Source organism: Megascapheus bottae, chromosome 13 (genome assembly GCF_031878675.1).
Source record: "Megascapheus bottae isolate mThoBot1 chromosome 13, mThoBot2.hap1, whole genome shotgun sequence".
Lineage (NCBI taxonomy): Eukaryota > Metazoa > Chordata > Mammalia > Rodentia > Geomyidae > Megascapheus > Megascapheus bottae.
This window is the reverse complement of record NC_143521.1, coordinates 38,176,458-38,196,267: the sequence shown is the minus strand read 5'-3', so window position 1 is coordinate 38,196,267 and position 19,810 is coordinate 38,176,458. Positions and strand designations below refer to the sequence as shown.

Below are 19,810 nucleotides of genomic sequence, written 5' to 3'. Positions count from 1 at the left end.
ACCTCTTGTTCCGGTACCTAGAATTCTGGATATGTTTAGGTGATCTCTCAAGGTTGTGAACTAATACACGAATGTCCACCGTGTGTGATAAAGTATGAATGCTTTTATGTTCACAGGTTAAGGAACAAGTTTTCCTAATATGTATCAGAATTAAGTGTCCATTATTTCATTCTATCACTATAAGCCAGATCAGAGTACGTAGACAGAAGTTTAAAATTCACATGTGATTTGTTCTTAGGATATGCGACTCCAGAAACCAAACAGACAATATACAAAGAAATCTCACCGGCTTTTGATGTAGGTGGTATGTGAAATATTGAGGGCTCCACACTTCTATACAATGCTGCATTTCTTGGTTTTATTTGAAACAGTGCATAATTTTTTTTTATCATCTTATGGTAGAATTTTACACTTGTCATTTACACAAATTACAAGGTTCTGCTTCAAGTCTTTAAAAAATTCTAAAAATTCAGCCCATATGCAGCACAAGAATATGCAAAACTACTTTACATTATACACACTTTTTATCAAAGGAGATACAAAATTCTGGCTTGTAGTTTTAGACAAATACAAGAAGCTTTAAACTAGACACAAAGGGTTAACATTATTCTCAAATATAAGTCTGCACTTTTGTGTGGTTTTCTCTGAGATGTGAATACCAGATTTCTGAGATTTTATACTTTCCCTTTCAAAGGCAAACAGACAAGCTCCCTGCCAATCCCTGTGAATTAACTTCACAATTCATTTTACTTTCCTTGACCATAATACAAGTTACTTGTGTCATTTTACAAGGACCACCATCATCCTTCCCCTGCCAAAAATCTGAAAAGCCATAGACAGACAGGAATGGCTGTTAGACGTCGTTTGGAGGGACGGTTGCCTTGGAAGCCTTTTTCTCTTAACTACTTACCTAGCATCATAGAACACAAGGTCATGAGTGCCAACACATTTTTGGTTGGCCTAAGAATCAAGCTGGGGATTGCTGCCAGGACTTCATATCTATGCATAGATTATATTCTTCATCAGTATTTTTAAAGGGTGATGAAAAGACAGTAAGAACAGGAGGCTTTACTTTGCCCTTTTGAAATGTACTGTTTTCAGTCATTGGTATTGATTGTTCCTAAAAGATCTTAGTTCAGTATGGATATATGTGTGTACTTAAAATGACCCACCTCAGTCAGTTCTCACCCAGCCCTCTATTATCTATGAGCATGGCAGTGAGTGACACTGAGAAGAAGCATCTTTATTTCCTTGGCTCCACAAGAGGCAGGGAAACAGTAAACCTCGCAGAGATTTGGAAGGGAATAGGAGAGTGGGGAGTGGCGGGAGACATAACTGAACACGAGAAAGGATGAATTTCAACTTCCCTCTGAATCAACTCTGTACGTACCATGATGATTTTGTAAGTTAACAAATCTCAGCGGGGCTGTGGCGCGTCATGACTCTGCAAATCTGCAGCAGTCTGTGACACACTTATCTCCAATTCACCACCAGAAAAACAGACGTGGCTTAAAAAGCATTAACTTGGAGTAAAAAAGCCTATGGACAGTGCCCAGGGCCTGAGTTCAAGCTCACAAGTGACCCAAAAAGAACAACCAAGAAGTCAAGTTCAGTCACTATTTGATACATAGCTAATGTAAGAGTTGGCTATAATCGTTTTTTATGCTTATTTCAGCCCTTTCACATTAAAAACTGACAAGGATAATATGACAGAAAGACTGCCACGTAACATCTAGAAGCATTTATTTTATGCCAACAAAAACTTTAAATATGATTGTGTGTACACAAAAGGTGCACACGTTATCTATGCTGGACAATGGCAAGGAACACAGTATATGGATTCGATAGCTCTGTATAAGGTAGGTAAATTGAGCCCAGACCAGACAGAAATGGACACTTACTTCCCAACAACGCATGCCGAAGGCTGACAGCAATCCTAACTCCTCCCACTTCCTTACAAAGCTGCCAACATCCAACTATGTGGAAAAAAAAAAAAACAAAAAAACAACTTTTTTTTTAACATCAGTAATAAAAATATGGTGACAAACATTATAAAATCAAATTCTGAGCAGTCTTTACTCCTTTAAACATCCAAATAGTCCAAGAAAGGAGTAAAAACCACTTTAAAGTGATAGGATTTATGAAACAATATGTACATTTATTGCAAATTATATTAAACTAAAATGGAGGGGAAAAATACGAACTGTTTGCTATTTGCAAATCAATAATAATTTTAATTTCTCACTCTGATAAAAATCAGAAAGCAACATTTATAAAATTGCCATAATATCACTTTTCATATCAGGGAACTGAAATCTGTACATCTCATTTTTGCAGAAAAGTAGACAGGCAGAAAGAATCATACATAAAATTTTCCCAAAAGGAAAACAAAAAAAATGTCATGTAATCTTTTTTCTTCTAAAAAAAAATTCAGTAGACTTCAATTTTTCTCTTGGGTAACATGGGAAATCCTGGCTCTAGAATGAATATTCAGTGTCAGTGTAAAGATACCTTGTTATTATACTTTTAAAAAAAATGCAGCATGGAAATGAATGGTATATTATGCATTTAAACTCCAGATATGCAGGAACTGGAACTGAGTGTTAAGCAATTTGCTTAATTATTGACTTTTCATAGGAAAAGTCTGGGGAAGGGAAACAGTTGCTTTAGCTTCTCTCTTTCAAGTTTCTGCTGTACACTTCCATCAAAGGACTCTGGTCATTTAAAAAGGAAGTCATAGTTTCAGTTTTCAAGGCAGAAAGTGTGTTTTGAAGTGAACTTCGTTTTCTGCTCAGGGACATTTTTGAATCCATGATTTTGCAGAAGCTGGAACCTGCTTCTGTTTGGCCTTCATTCCCACCCTCTGCAATTGAGTTTTCTTTTTACCTTGAGAACAGAAAAACACAAGAATTAGAAAAGATAAAAATGACAAGTAGCCCGTAGCTCAAGCCTACAATTTTAGCTACTCAAGAGGCTGAGATCTAAGGATCACAGTTTGGAGTCAGCAGGAAAGTCTGTGAGACACTTATGAAACAGTATGTGAGAGGGTATGTGAGAAAATGCTGGGAGCAGTGCTATGGATCAAGTAGTAAAACACTAGCCTTGAGCACAAAAAATGTCAGAGACAGCACCCAAGCCCTAGGTTCAAACCCCAGGACCAGGAAAACAACAGCAGCAATAAATAGGCACAAGCCAAATTAAATGCTTCACTACCTATACAGGCTTAAGCATTTCTCCTTCCCCTGACCAGGGACTTATTTTTTAAGAAATCATTCCCCAAGCTATATATGGACAAAACATAAATGAAGTTTTATTTTCGACTCCAATGTTCTTATATTGATAAGTTATTTATTTGAAATCATTGTGATTTATTAATATGAAAAATTATAATTCTAAACAGTACACAAAATGAATGTATAATTAACAAAATGAGCTCTTTCCTTCAAAGCTAACATCCAACCACTTCATCTTCAGTGCAACTTCTAGCCTTTTCTGTGTATGTGGTACCAAGGAATCGAAAATGGGTCTTCGTACATATTAGGCAAGCACTCTGACACTAGGCCAAACTCCCAGTCCCAACTTAAGACCTTATTTCCAATTAATCACTAGCAAATGGGAAGTGGGACTGTGGCTCAAAGATAGAGTAGTAGCCTTGAGCTGAAGCTCTCAGGGACAGTGTCCAGGGCCAGATTTCAAGCCCCATGCCCTGTAGGGGGAAAAAAAAAAAGAAAAGAAGGGGGAAAAAAAGAAAGAAAGAAAGAAAGAAAGAAAGAAAGAAAGAAAGAAAGAAAGAAAGAAAGGAAGGAAGGAAGGAAGGAAGGAAGGAAGGAAGGAAGGAAGGAAGGAAGGAAGGAAGGAAGGAAAGAAAGAAAGAAAGAAAAGTGAGAAGCAATGCTGTGGCTCAAGTGGCAAAGCCCTGGGAAAGTGTCCAAGGACAGTATCCAGGACATGCATTCAAGCCGCAAGACTGGCAAAAGAAAAGAACAAAACCAAACAAAACCAACAAACTGTGTCATAATAAAAATTAAATGAAGGGACTGGGAGTTTTGCCTAGTGCTAGAGTGCTTGCCTAGCATGCATGAAGACCCAAGTTCGATTCCTCAGTCTCACATACATAGAAAAAAGCCAGAAGTGGTGCTGTGGCTCAAATGGTAGAGCTCTGACTTTGAGAAAGTCCAAGGACAGTGCTCATGCCCTGAGCTGAAGCCCAGGACTGGCAAAAGAAAAAAAAATTAAATGAAGGGGCCAGGAACATGGCCTAATGGTCCTACCATACAAAGAAAAAAGCCAGAAGTGGTGCTGTGTCTCAGATGGTAGAACTCTAGCCTTGAGGAAAGCTCAAAGACAGGGCTCAGGCCCTGAGCTCAAGCCCAAAAAATGAAAGAAAAGAGAAAAGAAAAGAAAAGAGAAATTCAAATCCATGTCTTAAAAGTGGAGGTTATGAATGAGAACTAAAAGCTGGTTTTACTCTGATGAGGTGTTTTGGGGGAATGACAATTTAAATTCTAAGTTCAGAAAGGATGGTGTGCATTACCGCTGTAAGTCAATTTGTCTCTCTGTTGGTGTTGCCTTTTTGGCCACATCTTGCAGCTTGGGCACTTTGGCATTTCCTGCTTCCCCAGGGCTATCATGAGTTATAATAATTCTTTTTCTTCCTTTGCTAATGGGTTTGCTTATGTCATCATTTTTGGTTACAGTGCCCTGAGATTCAGACTTGGGTCGACGTCCTCTCCTGGGTTTGGAAGGGGCAGGAGGTCCTGAGTCGTCTACTTTTTCATCTGATTTTTGTTGGACATTTTCTGTACCAGCTGCTGTTACTGTTTTTTTCTTTCCTCGATCACCACTGATATTGCCTGGGGTGGCTGGATCAGAATTCATTTCCTGGAAGAGCATAAAAACAACTTTAAATACAAATTCCTTAATATCAGTAATCTGCTTTTTTTTTTTTAAAGAGCATTATGAAAGTTTAAAAAGAGTTACAGTTCCTGAATTTCTAATTAATTGCATATATTGTTAGAATGGGATTTTTTTTTAATTGTCAGGGTAATATATAAATGGGGTTACAGTTATATTCGTCAGGTGAGAAAAGGATAATTTTATCAGGAGGCTGAAATTGGGGGATTGAGGTTCAAAGCCAGCCCTTACCTCCAATTTTATAAAAAAAAAGCCCGGGGACTGGTACTTGTGCTGGTACACACACACACACACACACACGCATGCACACGCACATACATACAGTCTGAACTGCACTCCTCAGATCTCAGATTCCTGAGTAGCTGGGATTATAGGCATGACTCACTGTGCCCAGCCTAACCATTTGTTGCTGTTGGTGGTGGTGGTGGTCATGGGGCCTGAACTCTGGACCTGGTTGCTGTCACCACTTTTATCCACATAACGATTTTAAAAATAGGAATAAAGCCAAACTTTATGTAGCTCACACTTGTAATTCTAGCTCTTTAGGAGGCTGAGATCTCAGGATCTCTGTGAAGCCAGTGTGGGCAGGAAAGGCCTTGAGACTCCTATTTCTAAATACCAGCAAAAACGCTGGAAGTGGAACTCTGTATCTCAAACTTGCAGAACACTAGTTTGAGAGCAAAAAAAAAAAAAGGCTCAGGGATGGAACCTGGCCCTCAATTCAATCCCCAGACCCAGCACAGTTAAAAAAAAAAAAAAGCAACAAAGTAAACAAACAAAAAACATGTAAATAAACAAAGAACAGCAGAGGTAAACAATGCTGCAATCCTAGCTATTGCAGAGTCTTAGATCTGTGGACTGCAGTTCAAAGACAGGTGACACAGGGAAGTGAGTCAGATAGCTATCTCCAATTGCCCATCAAAATGTCTGCAGTGGAGGTGCGCCTCAAATGGCAGAGTGCTAGTCTTGAGCAAAAAAGCTGAAGAACAGCACCTAGACCCTAAACTGAAGCCCCAATAGTGGACGCATATATAAATAAGCCCAGTGCTACGTACAAAAGCTTAAAGTCAAAGAAGTATATGTTCCAGGAAGGAAAATGAAATTTGGGGAAACCATAAAATTTCTAACTGGTTCTTTTTTTTTCTTTTTGCCAGTCCTGGGCTTGAGCTCAGGGCCTGAGCACTGTCTTTGGATTTTCTCAAGACTAGAGCTCTAACACTTGAACCACAGCATCACTTCTGGCTTCCCCCCGCATGAATGTGGTACCCAGGAATCGAACCCGGGTCTTGTTAAATTTTAAAAGGCTCTGCATAGGATCTGAGTATGCAAGGATCTGGATTTGAATAGGAGCACTTCAATTGAATAGATATTTACCTTACTTTTAACAGGGTCAATATTCTTTACAGGAGCAACAGATATAATTCTCACAGGATTTTCCTCATTCTCACTAACTCCAGTTTCTGCTGCCTCTGAATTCTGTTCCCTGATGAGTGATAGAAAACAAACAAAACAAATTTCTTCATCTCATGACACCAACAGAATGTTCACTCTTTAATGTGACAGTGCGTAAAATTACCAGAGGAAAGAACTATCAAAAAACAAAGTAAGCCAGGCACAGTGGCTCACACCTGTAATCCTAGCTATTCAGGAGGCTGAGATCTGAGGATCTCAGTTCAAAGCCAGGTAGGGCTTATCTCATCTCCAGTTAACCACTAGAAAACAGAAGTGGTGCTGTGGCTCCAAGGGTAAGGCAGTAGTCTTGAGCTGAACAGCTCAGGGAAAGCAATCAGGCCCAGAGTTCAAGCCCCAAAATCGACTCCCCCCACCCCCCTGCAAAAAAAAAAAAATCCTTTTAAACATTACTGCTTAGTCTGTCCTTAAAACTGGATGGTTAAGAATTAAATCTTGGTGCCACAAACATAGAAAAAGCTGGAGATGGTGATGTGGCTCAAGTGGTAGAGCTCTAGCCTTGAGAAAACCGAAAGACACTGCCCAGTCCCTGAGCAAGACCCAGGACTGGCAAAAAATTTAAATAAACAAAAGAAAAATAAAAATCTTTCTGGGTGGAGTGGCTCACGCCTGTAATCCTAGCTAGTCAGGAGGCTAAGACCTAAGGATCCCAGTTCAAAGCCAGCCTGGGCACTAAAGAATGTGAGACTCTATCTCCAACTAATCACTAGAAAACTTGAAGTGGGGCTGTGGCTCAAAGGGTAGGGCAGAAGTCTTGAGCTGAAAAGCTCAGGGACAGCGCCAAGGCCCAGAGTTCAAGCCCCAAGACCAACAAGACAAAAGAAACAGAAACAAACAGAAAACAACTTGCCTTGAACGATTTCCAGGTGAAGCATTCATTTCTGAGTTGACATTAATATTGCTTCCAGTCTCAGTACCACTGCTTCTCACATAAGGCTTCCTTCCCGTTGCAGACAACGGTTTGTTCACAGTACCCAGTACTCCAGTTGGCTTTGGCTGAAAATCACACACATGCACACATGAAAGAACAACATGAAAACTTATGAGAATAAATAGGAGATCTTTATTAGTATATACTAAAAGACTGTTATTAATTATGTAGAAAAGTGTTTGGCGGCCTAAAAAAGGGTAAAATTATAAGCATTGTCATGTCTAATAATGAGTACGGTTATTTTATTTCTTAAAAACATAGCCTTCAAACATACTGATATACATAATGTGTTTGTACAGAACCACTAATTGTAATATAATACTCCTTTAAAAACTATATTCCTGGGCTGGGAGTCTGGTCTAGTGGTAGAATGCTTGCCTAGCAAGCACAAAGACCTGGGTTCAATTCCTCAGTACCACATACATAGAAGAAATGCCAAAAGTGGTACCAGAAGTGGTACTATGGTTCAAGTGATAGAGCTCTACCCTTGAGAAAACTCAAGGACAAAGCTCAGGTCCTGAGCCCAAGCCCAGGACTGGTTTAAAAAAAAAAAAATATACACACACACACACACACACACACACACACACACACACACATTGTGTCAGGTTTCAATCACATTCAATTAAAAAAATATTACTTCCATTAAAAAAATTTTATTGCTGTATTTCACACACCTTCATTCTTTTATTTCTTCTGCCTGTCTTGGAGCTTGGACTCGAGTCCTGAACACCTTGTTTGGGCTTTCCTCAAGGCTAGCTCTACCACTTAAGCCACAGGCACAGCTTTCTCTGTGTATGTGGTACTGAGGAATCAGACACAGGGCTTCATGCATGCTAGGTAAGCACTCTTCCACTAGGTCACACTCCTGGCCCCTTTAGTCTTTTTCTTAAGTAATTTGTGAACTGTAAATAAATTTTTAGCTATCAACTCTTTTTTTCCTGGCCAGTCCCAGGGCTTAAACTCAGGGCCTGGGAACTGTCTGTGGGCTTTTTCAAGCTAGTGCTCTACCATTTGAGCCACAGCACCACTTTTGGCTTTTTCTGTGTATGTGGTACTGAGGAATCAAACACAGGGCTTCATACATGCTAGGTGAGTATTTTCCCAGGCCTCTAGATAACAACTTTGAAGAGAACAAACATTCTGTAGAATAGCTCATGAAAGATAAATGCATTAACATAAATGCAATTCAAATTCAGAATGCAATCAATAATAGCTACTTATTAAAAAAAAGTACATGAAAATCCCCAGAATGCCCAATATATAATACCTTTCCGGTTAACAGAAGTACTCTTGTCTCTTCTGAAATATAACTCTTGTCATTACAGAAGTCCTATTAGAAAAAACAAAGTGAATACATATTTTTATTTTTTCAACATGGCCTTTTAGTCATTGCATCTTGCAACCACTATATTCGTAAATAGTGTGTATACATATACATATCAGTAAATATCTATGCAATGTAAAAAGCAAATTTCTCCAACTGTGTATATGTATTAAGAAGGATTGATCCCATGGTCTTACCCTTCACTAGACAAAGGCCCTACCACTGAGTTGAATTTTAAATAAAACACACTATTTTTATTTGTTTTAATATATATAGACAGAACACCAATATGGTCATTAAGTTATTTTTAATTCTATTTTTGGAGATGGAGGGGTGGTGGCTCAAATGATCAAGTGCCAGTCAATGAGAAAAAACAAATAACATTACATGCAGTCTTCATCTTGGAAAAAAACAGAATAATTCTGGGACTTAAAGAGTTGCCAAAATGGCACCATGCATGTACTAGGCATTTAGTATTCATTAAGGAAAATCACACTGGATTTCAAAAGAATTATTGTTAAAAAAAGGATCTGAGCACAGTGGCTCATACCTATAATCCTAGCTACTTGGGATACTGAGATCTGAGGATCTCCGGTCAAAGTCAGCCAGGGCACTAAAGAACATGGGAAGTGGGGCTGTTGCTCAAGGGGTAGGGCGGTAGCCTTAAGCTGAAGAGCTCAGGGACACACAGACCAGGCCCACGATTCAAGCCCCATGACCGCACCCCCTACCCAAAAAAAAAAAAAAAAAACCCACAAAAAAAAAACAACAGATATGTCAAGGGTACGGTGGCTCACGCCTATAATCCTAGCTACTCAAGAGGCTGAACTGAGGACAGGGAGTTTGGCCTAGTGGTTAAAGTGCTTGCCTAGCATGCATGAAGACCCGGGTTCGATTCCTCGGTACCACATACATAGAAAAAAGCTGGAAGTGGTGCTGAGGCTAAAGTGGTAGAGCTCTAGCCTTGAGAAAGTCCAAGGACAGTGCTCAGGCCCTGAGCTCAAGCCCAGGACTGGCAAAAAAAAAAAAAAGAGGCTGAACTGAGATCTGAGGATCCCGGTTCAAGGCTAGTCTGGGCACTAAAGACTGAGACAGAGCCTAGGCCCAGAGATCAAGTTCCATGACCCACATTAAAAAAAAAAAAAAGAACATCTGTCAACTTAAGCAAAAATACTTTGAACCAAGTGCATGCAGTGGCTCACACCTGTAATCCTAGCTACTCAGGAGGATGAGATCTGAGGATCATGTTCCTAAGCCAACCCAGGTACAAAAGTCCCTAAGACTCCTCTCTTCAAAGAACCACCAGATAACAGGATGTAGAACTGTGGCTGCAGGGGTTGGGGGAATCCTTGAGCTGAAGAGCTCAGGAACAGCACCCAGAGTTCAAGCCCAAGACCTACCACCCCCCCCCAAAATCACTTTCATAGATGGGGGAGGGGAAAACAGAAAAAGTGAAGGCAGGGGTAACACTGTCCAAAAGACAAATGTACACATTACTTGAAATGTGAAATAGTAATCCTCTGTACAACATCTTAATAATAGTAAAATCACATTTTTGGGGGGGGCGGGGGGTGTCACGGGGGTTGAACTTGGCCTGGGTGTTGTCCCTGAGCTCTTCAGCTCAAGGCTACCACCCTACCCTGAGAACCAAGCCCCACTGCCCGCTTTTCTAGAGGTTGACTGGAGGTAAGAGTCTCAGGTCCTTTTGTGTCCAGGGCTGGCTTTGAACCTTGATCCTCAGATCTCAGCCTCGTGAGTAGCTAGGATTACAGATGTGAGCCACCTGGTCTGGATTAAAATTACATATTTAAAAAAAAAATTACCTTTTCAGGTTGTGTGAAAAATTTCATTGGAAGGACTGGTTCTTTTGGTGAATCTGCATTGCACAAAGCACTTTTACTATTTATAACACAGAGAGCCACATCACATACTGTATAAAGTTTCTAGAAAGAAAAAAAAAAGATTACATACATCTATAAAACTTTCATGACTGAAATACTCACAATGACCAATTCCATAAAATGTATAGAGAAGCTATGTGGTCATGTACTCCTTCCACATCCCCCATTCCCCATTTGTGTTCAGCATTGCTTCTTCTTAGGAACTGAACACAAATTTCCAGATTGCATGAGAAAGAACAAGCAATCCAACAAAGTCCCTATTAGTACTCTCAGTAGATAGAGTATCTAAGACAGAATTGGAACATTTTGTCAGTTCTTATTCTCCGGCATTGCAAAAGAGTTCATGGTTTTGCTTTCCATTGTACTGCTGGGGACTCAAACCCAGGGCCTTGATTATGGTAGGAAAATTCTTTACAATATTTTCCCAGCCATGCCTTTTGCAGTCTCTGAAAACAATAAAATTCATGTGACGAAATGAAATAAACACAGAATATATTTATTTTTAGAAACATTCTGCAGTTTATCTTATACCTCAGGGGAAAAATAATGGTTAGTACGTTTTTCTATATTAATGATTTAATATCTTTTTTCCTTACTTCATTTGTTTTGGATTCATCTGGAGACTGAGCATCTCTGGTTAACTTGATATTTTCTGCCATTTTCTTCATAAATGCATGGCTATTGTTTTCATTCTTTGTCATTAAAACTTCAAGCATGAACCATAGGCACCTAAATAGTAAAACATATTACATAGAATAAAGTAAAATGGTTTGCTTAATGAAATAAATGCCTTATTAGGCAATTCTGTTATCTGAATATATGAAATGCTAAATTCAATGCTATAGAAGAATGCTATAATGAAAACTAGAAAAACTTAAAGAAAGAAACTAAACAATATAGCCAAAAATGGAAAGACCTCTTTCCAAGCTCATGGATTAGCAGAACTGACATCATGAAAACAGCCCTACTGCTCACCTGGTTCCAACAACAACAAATTGTCAGTCGTGGGGCTGGAACTCAGGGCCTCACTGCTGTCCCTGAGCTTTTCTGCTCAAGGCTAACATTTAAGAGACACAACTCCACTTCTGATTTTCTGGTAGTTAATTGGAGCTAAGTGTTACTTTCCTCCCTGGGCTGGCTTTGAACCTTGACCCTCCTGAGTAGTAAGGATTAGAGGTATGAGCCATCAATGACCAGCTACACCAAGTGATTTTTGACAAAGGATTAATTTTTTTGACTTTTTTTTGGGGGGGGGGGGTGTCTGTTGGTTAGAAGGCTTAAACTCAGGGCCTGGGCACTGTCTCTGAGCTTTTTTTTTTGGCCAGTCCTGGGCTAAAGCTCAGGGCCTGAGCACTGTCCTTGGCTTTTTCTCAAGGCTAGAGCTCTATCACTTGAGTCTCAGCACCACTTCTGGCTTTTTCTAAGTATGTAGTACCAAGGAATCGAACTCGGGTCTTCGTGCATGCTAGGCAAGCTACTCTACCACTAGGCCAAACTCCCGGCCCCTCTCTGAGCTTTTTTACTCAAGGACAGTACCCAGAAATTGACTTCAATCCCTAAAACTTATACACAAAACAAGTAGACTCTGGACTGGGAATGTGGCTTCATGGTAGAATACTTGCCTAACATGTATGAAGCCCTGGGTTCTATTACTCAGTAGTACATCAATAGAATAAGCTGGAAGTGAACTGTGGCTAGCATGAGCAAAAGAAGCTCAGGGCCAGTGCCCAGGCCTTGAGTTCAAGCAGAGAATTGGCAAAGGAAAGGGAAAGGGAAACGGAAAGGGAAAGGGAAAGGGAAAGGGAAAGAGGGAAAGGGAAAGGGGGAAAGGAAAAGGGAAAGGGAAAGGGAGAAAGGGAAAGGGAAAGGGAAAAAGGGAAAGGGAAAAAGGGAAAGGAAGGGAAGAAGGCAGGCAGGCAGGCAAGCAAGGAAGGAAGGAAGGAAGGGAGGAAGGGAGGAAGGAAGGAAGGAAGGAAGGAAGGAAGGAAGGAAGGAAGGAAGGAAGGAAGGAAGGAAGGAAGGAAGGCAGGCAGGCAGGCAGGCAGGCAGGCAGGCAGGCAGGCAGGCAGGCAGGCAGGCAGGCAGGCAGGGAGTTTGGCCTAGTGGTAGAGTGCTTGCCTACCATGCACGAAGACCCAGGTTTAATTCCTCAGTACCACATACACAGAAAAAAGCCGGAAGTGGTGCTGAGGCTCATGTGGTAGAGTGTTAGCCTTGAGAAAGTACAAGGACAGTGCGCAGGCCCTCAGCCCAAGCCCAGGACTGGCAATCCCTCTGTACCCCGCCCTATCGATAAAATAAAATAAATTTAAAAAAAAAAGGAGATGTCATGTATTTAAAGGGTAATATCATGGGGGTGGGGGTGGGGGGGTAATGGGTACCAAGACATGTGAAAGGGTATCAATGTATGTGAATTAATGCACCTTCTATCTGGCAAATATCATGTAACCCTTTTAATAATTTTAATAAAAAATTAAAAAAAAATAAAGGGTAATATCATTGGGATGACATGTTGAGCCATGGAAAAATGAGAAGTCCTCAAAATGGAAGGATCTCATGGTTGCATGCTTATAAGTAATGCAGGAATATGTACAACATTGTTTACATTAAGATTTTGACAAGTTTATCTGCTAAATCCATAGGACATTAATGAATGTTGAGTTTTAAAATGTCTCGGATTGGAAAAAAGTATAATATTTTCAATATAATCTGACAATACCAATTTGAGAGCAAAATATCAATGAAGATAATAAATACCATTTTACCATGTAATATATAATCAGCCTTTTAATCTTTCATTCTGTATCACATACAAAGCTGTAGCTTAATAAATGAGATACTTGTTTGATATCTGTAGACTAGTCATAGAATACTTTACTATGGGTTCATATTTTTTTTAATGTTTATTTTTTGCTAGCACTGGGGAATGAACAAAAGGTTCTCATGGTAGGCAATTACTATTTGAGCCATGTACTTAAAACTTTTACTTAAGTTGATTTGGGATAGGGTCTCATATTTACTCTAGGGCTGCCTGAACTATAATGCTCCTATTTCTGCTTCCTGTACAGCTGGGATGACAGGAATGTACTATCATGCATATTAATTGGCATGGACTTACAAACTCTTTATGCAGGCTGGATTCAAACTGCATTCCTCCTATTTTTGCCACATGAGTGCTAAGATCATAGAATTGGTATACCTGGCACTGGGATTATCTTTTGGGGATGAATGTAAAGATTAGTTTAAAAGAGATTGTTTTTGCTGTGGTGTTGGGGATAGAACCAACACGTTAACTACAACACTAGGCAAATATATCACTACTAAACTCTATCACCAACTTAAGTAGAGACATTTGTTTTCTTTTTTCTTCTTTCTGCCAGTGATGGTGTTTGAACTCTGGGACTCATTACTGTCCTTGAGCATTCTCAAGGCTAGAACTCTACCACGTAAGCCACAGCACCATTTCTGGCTTTTTCTATGTATGTAGCACCGAGGAATTGAACCAGGGCCTTTGTGAACATTAGGCAAGCACTTTACCACTAGGCCAAACTCCCAGAAAGTAAAACATTTCTAAATTACAGAATTGAAGCTCATCTCAATAAAAAGACTAAAAATAAACAAATAAAAACTATTACTATATATAAACACTAAGTCAAGCCTAACACATTTCAATAGCATAAAAGCTAAGTAACTAAGATACTAGAAAACAAATAGAAAGAGATGATCAAATGGAAACAAATAAAACCAAAAAAGGCAATAAAAACTCCAACAAAAGTAGTACAAACCCTCAGCCTAATTTTAATTATGTTCTAAAATCTAAGTGCCAATAATTGTATGTAGAGAGTCCCTTCTTGAATACTTGTTTGTTAAGCATGTCATTTGAAATAAGATGTAAAAATCAATGCTAATAAATTTTTAAATAAAAAACCAACAAAAACTGTAACAAGAAAACTTAACATCTTCTAAAAAATAACTCATGGAATTCCTGAAAAGCAACATTACTTACTCTTTGATATCACGAAGTTGATCGACATCTTGTGATCTTGTAAAGTCTGGATCATGTGCGAGCAGGTGAATCATGTATGGAACTACATATTCAGGCAACAGTGATAATAATTTCTCTAAAGTGAAAACATCGATATCACTATTAACTTTAATAGCTTATATCTATATATATCTATATACCTTGTTTGAGTTTTAGTCATTTTAGTTTCCATTTTCTCCTTGCCTGTATAAATTTTATAGTTAATATGAACTGATAATTAGAAGCTCTCCCTCATATCAATAAATTGACAAGATGTAAGTGTACACTGCCAAGTGTAAGTTACTTACCAGTAGCCATAGGGTTTTGTTTAATATATTCCCTGCGTATACTAATGTTTTTCAGTAAACACTGTCGTGCATGTGCTCGTCTCTCCTTCACAGGATCTTTGGCACACAAGGCAAAGATGGCCATGTACTCCAATGGGAGCAGTAACTTTACAAGTGCCTTGTGTAACTTCTGGGCAAATATCTGCCTTACTTGGTAACATTCGTCCTATAACAGCACAAAAACAACATAGGGAAAATTGGGTAATCTTTACTAAAAAGAGGGTACTTTAAGAAATTTTAATACATATATTGCCTTTACATGTTACTATAATTATACTGATGGAACTGGAGATATTTAAATAGGTAGACGCAACCTCTTTAGTATATACACATCCATACATGAATCTGTTCTCAGGGGGCAGGTGGGATGCTGCACAGCTACAATTCAAGCTATTTACTAGGGAAGTGAGGAAAGTCACTGCCCAACACAAGCCCAGGCAGATGCCTAAGAACCAGAGAAACCAAGCAAAGAAGGAAACCGGGTACTGGTTGCTCACACCTGTAATCCTAGCTACCCAGGAGGCTAAGAGCTGAAAATTGTGGTTCAAAGCCAGCGTGGGCAGAAAATACTTATACCTATATCCAACTAACCACTAAAAAGCCAAAAGTACAGATATGGATCAAGTGGTAGCGTGTATGCATGTCAATTCATGCTCACATTCACAAAGAGAAAGTAGGGCTGGGAATGTTCAAGGGTAGAGGGCCTGAGTTTAACATCTCAGTTTAAAAATCTATATCCATAAAAAGTAAATAATTTTATCTTTGAAGATAAGAATTTTATTAAAATAAGATTATTACTTACATTAATGACCAGTGCACATAGCTGAAATTGTTCTGGGGTAATAATTTCATGGTAACAAGGCTCTTGGGCAAGCTTCATTATGGCACTACCAGCAGCTAATCGCAAGCGAGACATATCAGATTTACTATAAATAAACAAAAAAGAAATAAACATCTCCTATAACCATAATTACTCATAAAAAGCGTTGTTTTCAGTATAAGATCCTTACGGGATGATTTATGATGAATATACTAACTTGGGAACCCTACCTGGGTTCATAATCTCAAGGAAAGAGGCTCAAATCAGTCTGCCCCATTGCTAACAAGTTTGTCTGCATTTATCCTACTCATGCTCTACGTTAGTTCCTTTTTTTCCACAAAATACGTTAGTGTACTCTAACAACTACCTTCATGAAAACCTATGGGGAAAAAAATTATATCAAGGTTTGTTGGGAGCCAGAGTGGAATCAAACTGTACCTTGATTTGCATCAGACAATGGCTTTATTGTCTTATTGTTTTCTGGCCTTATTCTGTTTAAATGACCTGAGATTTACCATATGAATGTAACACCTGGAAGTTCCCTGGGTCTCAAGAAGGGAAGAAGCTGGAGTGGAAAATAAACGGGGCAGTCTTTACCTGGACTGCAGACATCCCGGACCCGGTGTGTCTGTCTCTCTTCTATTTCTTCCTAGTCCTTACCCCCTATTTCAGGAACCCCAATCTGTGAACCCTGGTTTGCTGCCGGCTGGCCCCGGGAAAGGTTTATTGCCTTGGCCTGATGATCATATATTCCTTGTAGAAATCTTGATTTAAAAAACCCACAGGACTGGGGAGTGTGGCCTAGTGGCAGAGTGCTTGCCTAGCATGCATGAAGCCCTAGGTTCTATTCCTTGGTACTACATACATAGAAAAAGCCAGAAGTGGTGCTGTGGCCCAAGTTGTAGCCTTGAGAAAGCCCAAGGTCAGTACCCAGGCCCTGAGCCCAAGTCACAGGACTGGCAAAACATAAAATAACTCACAGAATTAGAATCATAAATAGCTTCAAGTGTTTCCTGCTTTAAAAATGTATATGCATTTATCCTAATGCAATAAGAATCTAGCTTAATTCTATATAGATCTGATAAAATGGCAGGGAGGCATGTAGGAGGGAAGAAATATCAGGCAAACACTTGAAAGGCTTAGGTTGTATAAAGTGCATATACTGATTCTGAACTTGTTTTTCAAGTAAACTGATAACATCTAGTGTTCAGTGTATTATGGAATGGATTAATGTGTTACTGATTAGTAAGAGCTAATGGCTAGGCTTTTTCAATATATTACATATTTATACCATATATAAACTTGTTACCTCTAACTCTAATGATCACTCTTCATAAAAGGCTATCTTTACTTTATTCTTCACACAAGCAATTTTATTTGTAAAATTTTTGTAAGAACATTAAAGAAAGATCAATCTATTGTAACTGCTCATTATTCAACTCAATTATATATTCTTTTAAGGAATTTCTGTATACTGAACTCTTTAGCTCAAAGCTAACACCTTACTCTGTGAGCCAAGGCCCATTTCCCATTTTCTAGAGGTTAATTGGAGATAAGAGTCTCAGGTCCTTTTGTGCCTAGGCTGGTTTTGAACTTTGATCCTCAGATTACAAGTGTTAACCACTGAGCCTGGCTATTTTTCCCATCTTAAAAGCAACAGAAAGATAGCAATGTCACAGATTTGAAGAGTAGTCATGTATAGATCTAGAAAATAATTTCCTTTCTCCCTGCTATAAACTATCAGAAATGTTCGATTATTTCTAATGCACTTGTAAAATTACCACTCTGGTAGATTTTTGCTGAAATACGATTCTCAGCACTTTATAAAGACTAGCAATTATTTCTTCACTTAAGCCAAATGTTGAAAACTGTACCATCAGATTATACATATGACTAAACATTAGTCTAAGTTTTTAGAAGTGAAGAAAAACATATATATAGCCGCAAGTGGTGGCTTATGCCTGTAATTCTAGCTACTCAGGAGATAGATCTGAGGATCAAGGTTCAAAGCCAAGTCCATGAGACTCTTGTCTCCAATTAATCACCAGAAAACAGAAAGTGGCGCTGTGGCTTAAGGAACAGGGCAGTAGCCTTGAGCTGAAGAGCTCAGAAACAATACTCAGGACCAGAGTGCAAGTCCCCTGACTTACAAAAAAGAAAGAGAGAAAAACTACAAAAGAATGAGACATAAACCATCCCCGAACTATCTAAGATTTCACCCCAAGGTACATAATGTAATTCCCAAAATTCAGTGTTAACCAATAAAATGTTGCTAGATAAATGCTTACAAAGTTTTTGAGCTAAGGAAATGGTACAAAAAGAAAATTCTTACCTGATCCTCTTTTGCTCTGTTAGGTCACCTTCACTAACCAACATTGCTGATAATAGCCGAAGAGTTGAGTTGGCAGATTTTGACTGGTTGTTTTTCATACCCAAGAGCCATCTTACCAAAAGTTTAATTGCTTGTACCTATAAAATATTAACATGCTAAAAAAGAAAGGAACTTAAAATTCTCAATTAAAGAGAACATAGTTATGTAAGTTGATAAGCTTACTTATCCTTACCAGTAGATACCTCTTACTTGCCATTGGATTGCTCCCAAAAAGCTTTATGCCAACAGAGAAAACAGGTGAGGCATATTATTATGATTGATAACTTTCATGTAGTTGGATTCCAGAACTTGGGCTTGACACTCAAAGACTTGTCCACTTTTGTTTATTTCTTTTTTTGTTGTTGTTGATTGTAGGACTTGAACTCTGGGCCTGGGTTCTGTTCCTGAGCTCTATAGCTCAAGGCTAGCACTCTACTACTTGAGCCAGCACCACTTCTGGTGTTCTGATGGTTAATTGGAGATATGAGGCCTATGGACTTTTGTGTCCCAACTAGCTTTAAACCACCATCATCATATCTCAGCCTCCTGAGCAGCTAGAATTACAGGCATGAGCTATCGCCGCCCAGCTTATTGTTTAGTATTTGTTTTTAATTAAAAAAAAATTTTGGGGGGCCGGGAGTTTGGCCTAGTGGTAGAGTGCTTGCCTAGCATGCACAAAGACCCTGGTTCAACTCCTCAGTACCACATACATAGAAAAAAGCTGGAAGTGATGCTGAGGCTTATGTGGTAGAGCTCTAGCCTTGAGAAAGTCCAAGGACAGTGCTCAGGCCCTGAGCTAAAGCCCAGGACTGGGGGGGAAAAAATTTTTTTTTGCCAGTCTTGGGACTTGAACTCAGGGCCTGGGCATTGTCCTTGAGTTTTTGCATGGCTAGTGTCCTATCATTTGATCCACAGTACCACTTCTGGCTTTTTCTGTGTATTTGGCATCAAGGAATCCAACCCAGGGTTTCATGCATTCTAGGCAAGCACTCTACTGGTAGGCCAAACTGCGGGCTTGTTCAGTATTTTTAAATAATTTGAAAAAATATTCACATTAATAATACTTAGTATACTGATAATGAAAGACTGGAATTGAGAAAGGATCATTAACTAATACAGAAATGAACTTGGACAGGAAAATGCTTTTAATGTTCCATAGTAAAGCTGGATAATTATGATTAATTAATGGTATGAATATTTCAGTGTGGAGGGTTAGGAGTATGTGTGATGTGGTAGAGAGCTAGCTCACCAAATACGAGGGTCTAAGTTCAAACTGAGTAACAAGAAAAGAAGCTTGGCCAAGTGGTAGAGAGCTTGCCATCATTCATGAGATCTGGGTCCCATTCGTTGGTACCACATACATAGCAAAAGCTGGAAGTGGTGCTTGGCTCAAATGGTAGAGCTCTAGCCTTGAGAAAGCCCAAGGACAGTGCTTAGCCCTCAGTTCAAAACCATGAACCCTGGACTGATTTAAAAAAAAAAAAATCATTAGTACGTGGTTGCTGGTGGCTCACACCTGTAACCCTAGCTATTCTTTTTTTTTTTTTTTTTGGCCAGTCCTGGCCTTGAGCTCAGGGCATGAGCACTGTCCTTGGACTTTCTCAAGGCTAGAGCTCTACCACTTGAGCCTCAGCACCACTTCTGGCTTTTTTCTATGTATGTGGTACCCAGGAATCGAACCCGGGTCTTCATGCCTGCTAAGCAA

General features: G+C 39.2%; 1 protein-coding gene across 4 annotated transcripts in view; it reads right to left on the bottom strand.

Annotated features, from left to right (window-relative positions):
* Window positions 1-331: 331 nt before the first annotated feature.
* Window positions 332-19,810, bottom strand: part of Pds5a (PDS5 cohesin associated factor A) — a 100,336-nt gene continuing 80,857 nt past the window's right edge. For 3 of the 4 annotated variants that reach the window (XM_090343695.1, XM_090343694.1, XM_090343692.1), the window contains 11 exons: window positions 18,067-18,203; window positions 15,717-15,840; window positions 14,876-15,080; window positions 14,550-14,664; window positions 11,140-11,272; window positions 10,466-10,585; window positions 8,586-8,648; window positions 7,235-7,380; window positions 6,289-6,397; window positions 4,535-4,881; window positions 332-2,886 (listed from right to left, as the gene is read on the bottom strand). In XM_090343695.1, coding sequence (XP_090199821.1) covers window positions 2,883-2,886; window positions 4,535-4,881; window positions 6,289-6,397; window positions 7,235-7,380; window positions 8,586-8,648; window positions 10,466-10,585; window positions 11,140-11,272; window positions 14,550-14,664; window positions 14,876-15,080; window positions 15,717-15,840; window positions 18,067-18,203 — 1,503 coding nt within the window. In that variant the 3' untranslated portion in view covers window positions 332-2,882. Of the gene's footprint in view, window positions 2,887-4,530; window positions 4,882-6,288; window positions 6,398-7,234; window positions 7,381-8,585; window positions 8,649-10,465; window positions 10,586-11,139; window positions 11,273-14,549; window positions 14,665-14,875; window positions 15,081-15,716; window positions 15,841-18,066; window positions 18,204-19,810 lie in introns of those variants that run through there. The other variant, XM_090343696.1, reaches the window with a different exon arrangement.